The sequence below is a fragment of the Sander lucioperca genome, chromosome 10 (assembly GCF_008315115.2).
Source record: "Sander lucioperca isolate FBNREF2018 chromosome 10, SLUC_FBN_1.2, whole genome shotgun sequence".
Lineage (NCBI taxonomy): Eukaryota > Metazoa > Chordata > Actinopteri > Perciformes > Percidae > Sander > Sander lucioperca.
Genome location: NC_050182.1, coordinates 38,903,274 through 38,919,260, shown reverse-complemented (window position 1 = coordinate 38,919,260; position 15,987 = coordinate 38,903,274). Strand labels below are relative to the sequence as shown.

At 43.4% G+C, this 15,987-nt stretch overlaps 2 protein-coding genes across 2 annotated transcripts in view; one reads left to right on the top strand and one right to left on the bottom strand.

Moving 5' to 3' along the window:
- LOC116066626 (oxysterol-binding protein-related protein 10-like) overlaps positions 1-3,749 on the bottom strand; it is a 65,994-nt gene extending 62,245 nt beyond the window's left edge. Inside the window, exon 1 of the mRNA XM_031322814.2 lies at positions 3,389-3,749. Coding sequence (XP_031178674.1) covers positions 3,389-3,576 — 188 coding nt within the window. The 5' untranslated portion in view covers positions 3,577-3,749. The remainder of the gene's footprint in view (positions 1-3,388) is intronic.
- Positions 3,750-4,602: 853 nt separating this feature from the next.
- gpd1l (glycerol-3-phosphate dehydrogenase 1 like) lies at positions 4,603-15,628 on the top strand. Its single transcript, XM_031322853.2, has 8 exons — positions 4,603-4,738; positions 7,754-7,928; positions 8,861-9,001; positions 10,084-10,222; positions 11,205-11,317; positions 12,467-12,703; positions 13,411-13,517; positions 15,286-15,628. The coding sequence occupies exons 1-8, from the start codon at positions 4,695-4,697 to the stop codon at positions 15,380-15,382; spliced, it is 1,053 nt and encodes a 350-aa protein (XP_031178713.1). The 5' UTR covers positions 4,603-4,694; the 3' UTR covers positions 15,383-15,628.
- The last annotated feature ends 359 nt before the right edge of the window (positions 15,629-15,987 follow it).

The window sequence follows — 15,987 nt, the reverse complement described above, 5'->3', positions numbered from 1 at the left end:
CTGCAGAATGTCACGTAGAAGCATTTTCTGATCGGACCCCATGCGTCGTCTGCCTGTGCCTTCCAAAACATTATAACAAATCACTGACAGATCAATGTGTTTTCGTGATGTGACAACACTATGTTTAAGGTTTGCTAAGGGTTTAGAGAACGATCATGGTGTAACATCACTGGACACAGAACAGGTAGGAACCCACAAGCACAACCCAGAGACACACAGTTAAAAGTCTAAATCCAAATGGTTTATTCATGAAACAGGCAGGGGTCAAAAGCCACAAGGCAAACTTCCCCAGGGAGGAATCAAAGTCAGATAAATGAGGTCATCAGGATCCAGATCAGCTCACAGGTTATAATGCTGCAATGCCTAGTGAGCGCAAAAAAACAATCTGGCATAGAGCAGGTGAAGGTGGCGGGTATTTAAAGTGTCAGGGTAATCAGAGAGGAGCAGGTCAGGTGGGAGAACTGGTGGGAAAGGGCTTAGAGATCAGGAAAGACTGATGACACATAGACTCTTTAGTGGAGTGGACACTTATGCTTCATGTACACCACGATCCATTTGCTAAGTCTGTTTTAATTGCACTTTCTCACGTTTTGTTTTTATCACTACCTCAACTGTCTCTTTTCAAAGTTATGGAGCACTGGCTTGACTCTGTCTTTTACAACACCAGCCAGCAAAAAGCAGAGATGCAATCCTGGAACATGCACCCAGAGATTCTGTCCATGGACATCACAATCAGAATAGGTGAGGTAAGAGTTAGAACATATAGAGACAAATACAGTTACATAGAAATGCAAATAGACAAGGACAGAACATATAGTGATGGAGACCGAAAAGAGAGAGGATATTAAGATAAAGTTAAATGACAGAGAACCACAGATAAACAGAAACAGACACTATAGACATATAACTATGGTATTAATTGACAATGATAAAAGCTAAAGAAAAAGAGCAGATTAATATGGAGAGTATATGGAGAACCAGACACAGACGGGAATAATAGTAGAGAGAAAATAGACTGATTTGAACAGAGAGCCTTAATCAGTAGAGATCGGAGGACTCTGAAGTAAAAAGGGAGGTAAAATGATAAATGTAGCTAGGTGGCAGCTAGCTACATTTAAAACTGACAGTAAAGTCAGGAGCATCAGCCTACGCTCCTATTCTCTGCAGATGATGTGGTCTTTTCTGCAGAATATTTTTGAGAAGGGCCAGAGTACTGGGTACCATTTTACAATCAGAAGCCGTTCCTACAGTGGGTCAGAAGCAGCCAACACCTGCGGACAAGCCTAAGACAAGGAAGCCCACCAAGAAAGTTGTTGCTAGTGCTAGGCCACGGGCAGCATGAACATAGCAAATGTCATAGCCTACTACCAACCATTATGTATCATAGTAAGGGATGTAGGCCACAGCTGCTCTGGTGTGGGCAGTGAGTCCCATTTCCTTTCCTATTAAAGAATAGAAGTACAAAGAGTCGATGCTATGAAGATGATACTGTATGAAATCTGGTATTACTGTAAAAAAAATGTGGTACTATATAACAATATAAACTGTGTGACTTTACATAACAAGCTATATAACTCTTACAGTTTATGAGAAAGTGGGTTTTTATATAGTGGAAGATGTCTCTCTCTGTATGTGTGTGTATATATCTATATGTGTGTGTGTGTGTGTGTGTGTGTGTGTGTGTGTGTGTAAGCTTGAGGTCTAACAAACATGGTGAATGCATTTCCTTCCTCATCATTACTATTATTTAGGCTATCTTTATACTTTTTGTTTTTGTATGTCTTATGGTTTCCATATTTTTGTGAGGACCCCCTTAAAAACAAGATGGTGCATCTCAACGAGTTTATCCTAAAAATATATATTTTCTTTTGTTTTTCTATTCGGTCAGGTTTTTGCTATTTTGCAAGTGTAGTATGTTTCGTTGTCCTGTGTATGTCTTTGTATATTGTATATTGTACTCTGTTTTTGTCATATCTGTGAAGTCATTATTTAATGTTTTGTTGATTTACAATTAAAACAAATTATTTTATAAAACACATAAAGATGCTGTGCAGGTCTGACAGTCAAACTAAAAAAGACTTCCAAAGACTACATTATTAATCAAGATGGTGTGTTTGGCAGCCTTACTGAAGGCAAGAACTCTCCAGTGAATATTCTCTGTCAACGCCTTTTCACAACAAATAAACAGAAACTAAATCCCATCTGACAGACCGAGAACAACAATAAAGCAACAATCAAACAAGTGTGATGATACAGACATCTTACTGTCTGTCTGTCTCAGACTCAGCTCTGACACGATGCAAAATGAACGCACGGATCAAGCTATATTAAGAATGGATCATATCATATTCAAACACAGGCATACACAACCTGCTGAGACACAGACACACACACACACACACACACACACGCACGCACACACACACACCCACACACACACACACACACACACACACACTCAAACTCTAGTTTCTCATGTGTTTTTGAGTCAAAAATCATACAGCGCCGTGGGAGTGAGTGAGAGAGAGACAGAGAGAGAGAGAGAGAGAAAGAGAGAGAGAGAGAGAGAGAGAGAGAGAGAGTGTGTGTGTGTGTGTGTGTGTGTGTGTGTGTGTGTGTGTGTGTGTGTGTGTGTGTGCAAAAGGTGATCATGGAGCTTGTTACATGTTTGGATGCTTTCCCCTGGATCCGAGAGAGAGAGAGAGAGATGCAGAGAGGAGTGCAGGGCTTTCCTGCTCCTGGATGACTCATTCAGTGTTTGTGGGACTCCCACCCCCACATCTCGTCTCACTGAGCCTCACCACAGCTCCAAGCTCCGTCACTTAAGAGGACGCACAGACAGATGACCTGATGGTAGCCTACATCCACCTGCTCCACATATGTTGTGGGATGTTTCCCCGAGTTGGTTATGATGATATGTTGGTCAGATATATAGGCTTGTAGGCTACATAAATAAATATTGTCAAAAACTGACATTGTAGTTAAATTATGCAGTGTGTGCTGTTTTATATGATTTCTGTAACACACAGAGATATTGATTGAGGGGTTGGGATTAATTCAATATATTTTTAAATTAATTAGGCTACATTTTTAAGAAATGAAATCATAGTTGTGGGTTATGGAATAAATACATTGACGCTGGTCTGGGATCCTCTGGGAAGTCATAATACACTCAATTTTCAGTAAGATCAAATACTTGTATCCATCTGTGAAACACATGTAGCCTATAACTGCAGATTGACCTGCTCAGACCCGGAGGGAATATCATAGGAATAAGACAAAAACAGCATACAGGGTCAACATATATTGATCTCTAAATCCCCATACAGGGACAAAACAGTGCCAAACAGGTTGATTAGGTCAGTCATTGTATCAGTCAGTGAGCTACCTGCTCTGCCAGCCCTGCAGCGGGTTGGTGTATTTCTTCAGGACCCCCTCCAGGTGCCGCTTGCTGCGGGACGACCCAGCGCCGCTGTCCCTGGTCCCGGAGCCGACTCGGTGCTCCTCCACTGCAGCCCGGCTGTGCGGCTGCTCCTGCCTCCTGCCGAGGCTCTCCGGACGCGCTGCCCGGCTCATGCTGCTGCTGCTCCCGGTCCCTCTCCACTCGGAAGTCACAAGCTTTTCCGCGGGAAACAAAGAGGCAGAGGAGAGAGATGTGCACTCAGAGACTGACTGCAGGCTTTTGTCAAAGGGATGCAGTGATGAGAGAGACTTCTTTACTACAGCTGCTGACACTCTAGAGAGGGATATTCCGTGTATTGCACTGCGGAGCTCTCCCTCTCTCTCTCTCTCTCTCTCTCTCTCTCTCTCTCTCTCTCTCTCTCTCTCTCTCTCTCTCTCTCTCTCTCTCTCTCTGACGTTATTGCGTTATTTATTTTGGAAATCCCGGGTTGGTCACTCCCCTCAGCCCGGGATACTCCCCCTCCAGCCGGCCACAGGGACTCAATAATGCAGTAAAAGCTCAGAGAACATCAGAGGCTGAGAGCATCCACACTGGCTTCTATTTATGTCATTTCACTAATATTATAGAAACAGCATGGCGACACATAGCTTACAAATATCAGGAAGTATGCACGCAGGTTTGGAAATGTGGACGTTAGTGCTGCCTGTAATTATTAGATTAGTAACGTTATAGATGATGATGTCATGTAGATTATCTCCCCACTTTTTGCACATGTAGGCTAGTATTTAAGAATATATTGTAAGAATGCGAGAACAAATCCACAGAGTCAGGAAGTGGAAATCTCACATGTGCACTTTTGCAAAAACGTTTTGAAAAATTTGAAATTAAAATTATTTTTACTTGTAGGCCTAATGCATGCAATTGTGATAGTAGGCATCAGAAGTGGACAAGAGCTTTGTATTACATGATCTGTATCAATATATATATCTATCATATATTATAATAACCATCGCTCACTACTAATCATGTTATCCGTAATGCATCAGTCAGCCTGTTATGTAATCTGGAGCCAGGCTGCCGTTTGACGTCAACTCACAGTAAAACTACAAACTTCCGACAGGCGTGTCTGCGGCGCGTTCTGTGACGTCATCAGAAGAAGACGCGCACTGTGCAGCCCGTGCAGCCAGCCAGCTCGCGAGCATAGACAGTATATAAAAGGCTCGCGAGCCGTGGGCAGCTGGTGTATAGTCTGGATTCACCCTCAGTGGCCGGTTCGTCGGGAAGCTTCAGCATGGCCGCTCCGCTCAGAGTGTGCATAGTGGGCTCCGGAAACTGGTGAGCTGTGGGGGGTGATGATGATGATGATGATGATGATGGGGACGATACAGGACAGGATGCGCTGCTGCAACCTGTTCATGTGTAGTGGGTGTGACGTAACTGTAATTTATCTGTAGGTAAGGGGCCATGGGACCTTCCCATCTGGCTGTGGAGCCACGTGCGTCCTTGTTTAGAGCTTTGTGGAGCTGTTGAGTTGTATTGCAGTGTGCAGAGAGGTGTTTCTCTTATTTAAGATAAGATAAGATAGGAACAACTAAATTGTCTTTCACGAGTGACAGAAATGTGTCTTTGACAGGGCAGACTCAAATGACATAAACTACATATTTAAGAACATAAAGATACATAAAGGAACAGTGGAATGACATTGACCGTACAAACATGTGCAAAATGCCAAAAACAAGCACGAAGAAGCCTGAATGGAGCTGCTTGATGCTGTCTATGTATGGCTGTTGAAGGATTTTTTTCATATGTTTTTCCTTGCAAATGGGACTGTAGTGTCAACCTGATGGCAGTAACTGAAAGGGCTAGGTGATTATAGTGGCTTTCCTGAGTACTGCCCGGGGGTGAAGTTCTGTTTGGGGGGTTTGGGGGAAGCTAATTATTTTTGCTGGCTTGATTTATTATTTGTGCAAGTTTAGTTTTGTGTTTGGTGGAGAGGGCATTGTACCAGGCTGAGATATTGAAAGAGAGTATGGATTCAATGAGTGACCGGTATACCACAGTTAAAATGTCCTTGCTGACACTAAAAGCTCTAAGTTTCCTCAACAGGTGTAGACTCTGCTGGCCTTTCTTGTACACAGTGTCTGCATGCTGTGAGAAAGACAGTCTCTTAAGGCCCGGACACAGCGAGCCGATAATCGGCCGTCGGACAGTCTGGCGAGGTCAGTGACTCGAGTCTGTTCGGTGTGTTCCGTGCCGTCGTCCATCCGAGGGGCCGTCGGCCTTCATTTAAGCCGATTTGACATGTATAATCGGCGGGGTGGGCACTACCGGCAGTCAGACTCAAATGACCAATCTGATTGGTAGAGTGCTAACCCGGAAACGGAGAGCGGAATGAGCGTGACTAGAGTCTCTCAAAATCGGACGAAAATCTTTTAAACTGACCTTTGTCGATCTGAAATGAAGACAGATTCAGCAACTGCACGGCCTATTTCTCTCTCAAAATATTTTCAGAAACACGTTTCGGTGAACTATTTTAGTACAATATGAGATTGTATTCTGAACAAGCCGCCTTGACAGTCTGTCTTTGAATTTCCAGAGAAACCAGACCCACGTGACGCGTTCGTCCAATCAGCTGTCGGTTTTCATTTTTGGCAACAATACAGATTAGCGCCGCCTGCTGTTATGGAGACGTATTAGGTCTCGTCTCTTTGGTGTGTTCCGAGGCACTTTTTGGACCAACTCGTGGAGACTGATCAGTCCAACTGTCTTTTCTGCTGAGGATCGGCCGTCTGGTTGGTGTGTCTGCAGCTTTAGCCTGGTTGACACCAGACCCTTCTCAGTTGTAACTGAGAGTGGGTCTGGGCAAGCTTCATCCACAGCCCATTTCCAAAGGGGCGTCAACAACTGATGCCGCGCAAATGCCTCTGGGCGCAATTGGATAGTCCATCAACCAATCAGACCAACAATCCAGGTGACGTAGCAGCGACAGCAGCATCAACGTGTTGTCATGTTGAATGTAAAAAAAAAAAAAAAGCTGCTTGCCGTCACTGCGCTATCGTCATTGTGTAAAGCCCGCCTCAGTGGTTGGGATTGGTGCCTCGATTTGGAAAATTTTTCATGGGCTTAAATGGGCCAGACTGACTTGCAGAGCAAATCTCAAATTTGCCGGAAGTTCGTCAGGGTTTTCCCAGGCTAAGGGTCTCTCCCCTCATTGATATAAATGGGGTGGACAAAATAATAAAAATGCAAAATCAGCACGTCTCTATAACAGGTTCTTAAAGTGGAACAAGCAGAATGTATTCATGGTTATCAGACGGCACTAGTTTGAGCTGAGTGGACCTAATAAACTGGCTGTTGACTGTATCATTGAAATTGTATTAAATATCTAGCATCAAATTTAATTCTTGGCCTTGGGAATAATAGTTTGACAGATAAGCTTAATTTAAAGTCCATTAAATTGCATTTTCTGGAGCTTTCAACCACATCTCTTAACCCCGCACCCCTAGTCACTACATGTTACATTAACCAACATCCTGGACTACAGTATGTACCTGAACATTACACAAACGATATAGCCTGAACTTTTGCACATTAATCAACATTTCTGCACATCCTGCACTAAAGTAACCATACAACCTTCTTTCCTTCTTATTGTTAAAACTGTTATGTTGAACATATACATTTTGTTAATTTCAGTTACCATTGATTTTACATTTATTGTTTATTTCCTTTTTAATATAGCCTATTTATGTTTATGTGTGCACCATCCAACAAGGCAGCTCCTCGTGGGTGTTACTTACTCGGCAATAAGTTCCTTATGGATTCTGATCTCACTATCTTCATCAGTAGATAATAACTGATACTTAACACACTACCAACTCCATGACAAGTGACACAATTCTTTAATTTAAATGTATTTAAATTCCCCCTTTAATGGCTCATGTTGTAATTAATGTATCTCCAGTTTTGCTGTTTTTTTGACATTGCTTATAATCTCTCCTATCTGTTTACCCTTTTCAAACCAATCCAATAATCATCATCACTGAGCTTTGACTCACCTTCCTCCCCTTCTCCTGTGTGGGCTGTTGAGGCTTGGACCAGCGTGCGTTGGTTAACCTCAGGGCTGACACACAGTCATATTCTCATTTATGTATAATATTAAATATGAAGTAACCAGTGTGCAAGTAGCATAATATGCAATATTGTAATGTGTGAGGTAATGAGTTGTCTCACACACTGCTGTGAAGTGTTGTGCAATTTGATGGAATGTGGCAGGAATGATTGAGCTGTCCGTGTAGCTGAGTTGGTGAGTGTATGCAGGCTGACCTCTGACCTCTGCTTTGGTTGCAGGGGCTCCGCCATCGCCAGGATCATTGGAAATAACGCCAAGTCACTGCGCTTTGCCACCACCGTGAAGATGTGGGTGTATGAAGAGAACATCAATGGCAGGAAGCTCACTGACATCATCAACACGGAGCATGAGAACGTCAAGTACCTGCCGGGATACAAACTGCCAGAGAACGTGGTAAGAGACGGGAGGATCGGCTGTGGGAGCTAACACTGTGTGAACAGGAAACAGGGTTGTAACTTCATTTAATGTAGTTATTGAAATATAGTCATTGAAAGGTTGTTGAAACGAAAGTTGGATGTGACTATTCACACAGGACTAGTATTACCTGGGGACCTGTAGTAATAATTACGGAGGTCGTCTGTGATCTTAATCCCGTGTGGATCTGCATGTCTGGAATTTGTCAAGTAAAAATTCCACCGCAGATGACCTACCATATTTCACCGACACAGAGATCATGTGATACTATCTGTCATGTGTGAATCTGCATCTCTGATTCGGGGTCGTTTTGGCTGCGTTGGTGATTATAAATTAGTTTTGACAGAGCCTTGACATCATACTGTATGTGGGGGATAATGTCAGTAAATTTGAGAAAAATACAGACTTCACTTCCTGCGTGAATGCGCCGCACGAAAACACACGAGGTCCCATGTCCTGGGTCAACAGTGCTTAAAGGTGCTGTAGGTAGGATTGCGAAGATCCAGGACTTAGCCAACCTTTTTTTAACATCGACAACTTCTCAGTCCCTCCCCGCCCAAAGCGGTCTCCTAAGCCCCTCCCCCCACAAGGGAGAATGTGTATGAGCAGTGATTGTCACGCAGTTAAGACACCCCCCCCTGGCCCTGATTGGTGCATCTGAACAGGGCGCGGTGGATTTTTGCAAATCTCACTACAGACTGTAGGTGGAGCCAGAGGAGCCAGATTAATTTTTTTAAATGACCTGCTTTGTGTGGTTCTACTGGAACATAGGGTCAGTTTCAGCAAATTTGACAGAAAGTTAGTTTTATAAGGCTTACCTACTGCACCTTTAACATCCAAATCAGCGCTTACTGAGAACCCTCAGCTGGTGCTTAGTTTGGATCTGTATGTGTCCTTTGTGTTCTCCGCAGGTGGCTGTCCCCAAGCTGCGGGACGCTGCAGAGGGAGCGGACCTGCTGGTGTTCGTGGTCCCTCACCAGTTCATCCGGAATCTCTGTGACGAGATGGTGGGCTGTGTCTCCACCAAGGCTCGGGGAATCACACTCATAAAGGTAATCATGCTTCCTCTCAAAGCCCTCATACAGCCGCTGCCCTTCCCACTCACTGCATTACACACTGCCACACGCAGTTAGGTCCATTTATGTCCGGGCACTGACCCAATCTTTGGGATTTACTGTAGTTCACCTAAACATTCAAGTTCCAGTTATATAATGAATAAAGTGTAGAATCTCAGCTCTAATTTGAGGGTATTCACATCCAAGTTGGAGGACGTTTGGGAAGCCCTTTCATACTGTATGTTGCCTCCTCTTTTTCGAGAGACCAAAAAGACCATTGACTCGAAAGCTATTCCATGGACAGGTGTGGACATTGCTTTGTTATTACTTCATCAGTTAAGCAGGTAAAAGGTCTGGAGTTGATTCCATGTGTGGCATTAGGATTTGGAAGCTGTTGCTGTGAACCCACAACATGCGTGATCATTTTTTAGTTAAAATGGTACCAGATTGCAGTGATGAAAGAAGTATTCAGATTGTTTACCTAAGTAAAAGTACTAATAACACTCTGTAAAAATACAAGACACACACACACACACACACACACACACACACACACACACACACACACACACACACACACACACACACACACAGAGGACTGAGAGAAACACCCGGCTGTATTTACCCTCAGTTCCCCTCGGAGCAGGAAGTCAGGAGCAAAACTAGGCCACAGCTGTTGCCTAGCTGACAGTTTTGAATTAAACTAACCTTCAGAATAAAAGCCTCATCTCAACTAATATAAACGTACAAAAAAACTTAAATTTGGCTAAAAAAAAAATCGTCAATTCATTTAAAAAAAAAAATTCTCTCATCTCTGTCTTCACAGACAGTCTTTACAGAAATGTAAATAAACAAAATGTGGTTTTTCGTGCATGTTACGTGGCCTTTCTCTTTCAACCACCCGCCCTGTTAGACACATTTAGTCTATATGTGCAGCCGAGGAGGGAGTCGGGGAGGTAAAAGTGTGAAGGATGAGACGTTCTGTTCTCCCCCCTCATCAGGTTCTACTGTAAATACTTTAGGATGAAAGATGTGAGTGTGCATGACATAAACCCCCCCCTGTGTCTCTGTGTTGTCAGGGTATAGATGAGGGCCCCGGGGGCCTGAAGCTCATCTCAGACATCATCCGAGAGAAGATGGGAATTGACGTCAGCGTCCTCATGGGAGCAAACATCGCCAACGAAGTGGCAGCGGAGAAGTTCTGCGAGACCACCATCGGTAACGTGTGGCTGCAGCTCGTATGAAATTATACAATAAAATAGCCTATTACATGACTTGGAGCCTAAATACTAATTTCTATATTTGATTTGAAATTTAATTTATTCTGTGTATTGATCCCCAGTGGGGAAATTACAATTTACACTCTGTTAGAAATCACTACACACAGGCCTGAAATACACACACATTACCTATTTATGCACAAATGGAAAGATGTCAGAGTGAGTGGGCTGCCAGTGCTGGACCAGCACCCTGAGCAGTTGGGGGGGTACGATGCTTTGCTCAAGAGGTGAACTGGCATCTCTCCAGCTACCAATCCACACTCTGTACTTTGGTCCGTACTGGGACTTGAACCAGCGACCCTGCGGTTCCCAGCCCAACTGCCTACGGACTGAGCTACTGCCACCCCCAAAATGCTGCTTACATGTTAATGCATCAGTAATAATAATATAGTTGTATTTCTGCTTAATGACTACTTGTACTTTAGATATTTTAATAATATTTTGATGATAATATTAACATACTTTTATATCAGAATCATTTTAAATGCATCGCGTTTTTTTTACATTGATCTGTCAAGACATTTTCTTAAAGGAGCAGTACTCGAAATACTGAAAAATACACCAGTTCCCCAATGCATGAAATACCTCACGGCCATATGCACCAACATGCACCAACATGCACCAGTGTTCACCAACGTGCACCATCGTGCACCATCATGCACCAACGTGCACCATCATGCACCAACATGCACCAACGTGCACGTGCAGCCAGACCAGCTAATGAAAGAACAGAGAATCTCAGATTACAACACACACACACAAAAAAGCCAACTTTCTATTTCAAGAAGTGTGTGTGTGTGTGTGTGTGTGTGTGTGTGTGTGTGTGTGTGTGTGTGTGTGTGTGTGTGTGTGTGTGTGTGTGTGTGTGTGTGTGTGTGTGTGTGTGTGTGTGTGTGTGTGTGTGTGTGTGTGTGTTTCAGGCAGTAGGATTCTGGAGAACGGCCTGCTGTTCAAAGAGCTGCTGCAGACTCCAAACTTCCGAATCACAGTGGTAGATGACGCAGACACGGTGGAGCTGTGTGGAGCTCTGAAGGTGACACACCATGACACAAGCACATTCACACACTGTACACACATGAGGCTGAGGAAAGCGACGATATATCTGTAGTTATTGTGTACAGACAGTGTTTGCCCCTGTTGGTTTTGCTCTGAAACCTCAAAGGTACAAAAATCAGCAAGGACAGTAGTTTGGGAAGAGAACTGGAAAACCAACCCATGGCATAAGCAAACTGCTCTCTGTTTGTTCATAGAGATGAAATATTTGTATCAATCTTTGGAACTTGATGTCAATAGCCCATGACAGACTGTTAGATAAACAACCAATCAGAGCCGAGGAGTCTCTAACACAGTGTAAGTGACTCTGATCAAACTGTCAAACTTCACAGCGCTGATCATACGAATGAATGAATCAAGATTATGTTACTGCATTGCCTATTTCTCTCCTCAGATATTTCAGAAGCATGTGTTACTGTTTAGCTGTGAAATGAGAAAGTTTGTGGTCGAGTCAAACCCAAATACCGCCTGCCGACGCAGACTAGTAAAACCACACGCTCAGCTGCTCATGAAACGGCAAACTAAGAGCCAGATATTTTCCTCAGCGTTGGTGGACCAAATCAGGGATAAACAGAGTGAATAGTGGAACTGGAAACGGGACTGTTCCCTAACACCTCGACCATAAACGCGTGATGAGCTGACACAGGGTTTCCGCGGGGTCTTAAAAAGTCTAAAATCTCAAAATCAACATTTTAGGTCTTGAAAAGTCTTACATTTGCTTAAGTATTGTGTTGTAGGTCTTAAATAGGTTGAAACAGGTCTTCATTTTCCTACGTCCATGCAACTCTACCTCTAATGCTCTTTTTTTTTTATGATGTTGTAGTTCTTTCTCTTGCTAGTCCTAATATAATTTCACTGTGTTAAGACTACAAATGAGATTTAGGGCTCAGTTGATGTTGTGATAAAGGTCTTAAATTTCGTTCATAATGGTCTTAAAAAGGTCTTAAAAAGTCTTAAATTTGACTTGGTGAAACCTGCAGAAACACTGACAGCGTCTCAGAGCTGTTTCTGAAGAAGTTTGTGAGCTTTTCTGCCCCCTAGTGATCAAAGAAATGACTTCATGTAGTACAAGTCCTGGTTCAGTTGATGCATTCAGGTGCACGTGTATATGTCTGTGTGTTGGGAGCAGAACATCGTGGCAGTGGGCGCGGGCTTCTGCGACGGCTTGCAGTGCGGTGACAACACCAAGGCAGCAGTGATCCGTCTGGGGCTGATGGAGATGATAGCCTTCGCTAAACTCTTCTCCAAGAACGGCTCCGTTTCCACGGCAACCTTTCTAGAGAGCTGCGGCGTGGCCGACCTCATCACCACGTGCTATGGCGGTCGCAATCGACGAGTGGCAGAGGCCTTCTGTAAGACGGGGAAGGTGGGTCACACTGGTGCATCTGATGATCTCATCTGTTGCAAACTTCACAGACGTCATTTTCAAGTTTTTAAAAGGTACACTGTGTAGTGTTTTAAGTATTTTATTAGCTAAAATCAATGTCTTCATTCATAAATATGTCCTCATTGGTGTAAAATGACCTCTGCCAATGATCTGACTTATCCTTGTAAGCGAAGAATTTCTTATCTGTATTTATATTGGACGGGCAAGTTCAAGGAGGCTTCCATGTCGTTCCGCCATGTTGAAAAACTACAATTGCTGAGAGGGACATAAAGCACTAGCCTACCTGTCTAACTAATCCACAACGCGTTTTCGTTCAGAGCCAACGTCACGTGACTGAAACCAGCTGAAACAGAGAAGTAGATCAGTGACAGGCGCTTGTCACTGCCCCGGCAAATTTGAAAGACTGCACTGCACTTTAGTTCACAACGGAGGATCATACTTATGCCGAGCCACAGGAGAAGGAATCCTCGTTGCCAAAAAAGCGAAAAAGGGCTACCATACGGCTACCGTAGATGCAACACGCATTTGAAAAAGTGGCGCTAGAGAGCACTATTCGTTTGAATGCAAAATACAATTTCACCGCTAGATGGGAGAATTCCTACACAGTGTACCTTTAAATGAATACACCTGCTTCCCTATAAACAGCTTTTTTTGCACTCCCATGAACATGTGCCTCTGTCTGTCAGAGCATCGTGGAGCTGGAGAAGGAGATGCTGAACGGTCAGAAGCTGCAGGGTCCTGCCACCTCAGCCGAGGTTTACCACCTCCTCCAGCAGAAGGGCCTGCTGGACAAGTGAGTATCCAACTCTCTGTCTTTACCTCTCTAGTGATACAGATTAGACTGGTCTCCGGTAGGGCCCGTCCAGATTACAAAGCAACCCCGGAGTTTTCAAACCAAAACGGGGGGCAGCAGTGTCACTGCCGTACACCTAGTCTTGCATTGCCAGACCTTCCTCCACAGCGGTGCGGAGGAGGGTCTGGCTAGTCCACACAACATTCCTGGATGGGAGAAAAACGTGCTCTGGTTTATTGGCATTTCTTTAAAACCAATCACAATCGTCTTGGGCGGGGCTAATCTCCAGATGCAGCCACGGTGCCTCTGCAAAATAGTCTCAGGAAGGAACTTGTTTTGGTGGAACGTGTACGTTCAAAAGTAGTTTTAGTCGTGCAACAGAAAACTCAGATTGGACAGATAGTCTAGCTAGCTGTCTGGATTTACCCTGCAGAGATCTGAGGAGCAGTTAACCATAGTCCTCAGAAATCCACCAGAGTTTAGAACGCCAACACAAAGAAAGAGGAAGGGGACGGACATCCGGCGGAATTTCCGGTGGCACCGGAGCAATCTCGGAAGTGGAACGTCGTGGATATAGACTGCTGTACACCCGATACTCGGTCTAAGATTAGGATGTCACCCCTGAGAAAGTGTTGAGCAATGTTGTACTTTTTTTTTTTTTGTTGAAATTTGAAACAACAATTTGATTAATCAAAAACCAAATCACCAAATTAATCTAATAATAAAAATAATGGTGCAGCTCTGGGGTGGATGCATTATAGGAATTATTATATGATAACTGGTCATATGTCATTATAGTGTGACCAGATATCAAGATAATGCAGCAACATTCTCTTCATTTTCTGTTAAGAGAAAAAATAAGAGAAGTCAACAAGCATCCAGATGTGCTCTGACCCAGCAATGCTGAACAATGAGCAGGTACCGGCCCGACACTGTAAGGACAGGTGTGGTGGCGTGTGCAGATACTCTGGCACACGCCACCACACACCGGCTGCAGGGAAACCAACGTGTTTAATAAACTTAAACAAAGTCAAGACATTGGTGAATCCCAGAAATCAATGGGTACTAACCAAATTTCAATCAGGAGAGACTTCATTTAACCCCCCTGTTGTCCTCGGCTCAAATTTGACCCATTTTCAAAAGGTTTCTATATCAGAAATTTGGGTTTTCTTTCAAACAAATTGTCCAAAAAAATAACGTGGATGGTTCACTACAATACTCTTTAGAAGTTAAATAAACAATCAGTTCACTACTTTCATTGAATTTGGCTGTTTTAGTCAATTTTATAGCATATGAAGAAAAAACAATGGATAAAAGAACTTTGTCAACAAAAGTGACAAAAATGCAACAACAATGTCAAAAAAGTGACAAATGTCAAATAAAACGTGACAAAAATGTCAAAAAAGTGACAAATGTAAAAAAAAAAAAAAAAAAAAAAAAGCCCACAAAAACTTCAAGGCTCAGAAAACGTCGACAAATGTTGAAAAAAGTGACAAAAACATCGGGGGAAAGCCACAGGTGTCGAAAAAGACGACCAAAACGTTGCTAAAGGTTTTTCATTTCAAATTTAGACTCAGAAAAACAAAAAGTTGCAGGTCGACAGGAAGACGACACGAGGGTTAAGAGTGAAAATAAATTGAATGATAATGGCGTGTGATAGGTTGATATGTTAGTCTTTGGTGATTTGATCCGCCGGTGCTCTGCGTGCTTGATGGTGCTTCACGTCCTTCCCTCCAGGGTCCTGTCTGAGTCTGTCTCTTCTCTGCAGGTTCCCTCTGTTCACAGCCGTCTATCACATTTGTTTCGAGGGGAAGCCGGTCCAGCAGATGATCTCGTGCCTGCAGAGCCACCCGGAGCACCTGTGATTGGCCGCTGGAGGGAGCCACACTGCTGAACATGTTCACACCAACAACATCACCAGCATCATCTACTAATGCAAACAAACAAACAAACAAACAAACCCAACAGCTTGATTTCTGGACTGACCCTGTGAGCTAAAATTCTGCAGTGGCTTTTGGAATATCAACATAATATCTATAATGTAAGAGACAGTGTCCTTTATCAACTCAAGTTAAACTAATGTGGTACAATAGAGGGAAACTGATCTAAAAGATCTGAATCCTTCCGCTGGATTTTCACTCAAAATTGTTATCTTTAATGTGACAGGAACTGGTCAGTCCTTCTGATTTTTTATTTCAAAGGAAATGAATCATTGATGTTACATGTTGGGACTGCTGCACTCTGTAATTATAGGTTTTAACTTGCTTGTTTTTTGAACTTTTGCATATTCGCAGGTTTGTGACCAAATGTTTGAAATGGAACCCGTGTTCTTATTGTGACAGTGCAGTGGTTTTCTGTGGCCCGAGCTGTCATTCACTTGTCACCAGCCTGGGACTGCATCTGCGTCAGACTGACGGTCAATGGGTCTTCTCCTCAGTCCCATCTCTTCCACTTATTAACATATCTGTTT

What these genes read in the sequence shown, in the direction of transcription:
- gpd1l (XM_031322853.2), top strand. Translation starts at nt 4,695, where the DNA reads ATGGCCGCTCCGCTCAGAGTGTGCATAGTGGGCTCCGGAAACTG. An exon ending in AGCTGTGTGGAGCTCTGAAG is followed by an intron (nt 11,318 to 12,466) that starts GTGACACACCAT and finishes TGTTGGGAGCAG; the next exon opens with AACATCGTGGCAGTGGGCGC. An exon ending in CCTTCTGTAAGACGGGGAAG is followed by an intron (nt 12,704 to 13,410) that starts GTGGGTCACACT and finishes TCTGTCTGTCAG; the next exon opens with AGCATCGTGGAGCTGGAGAA.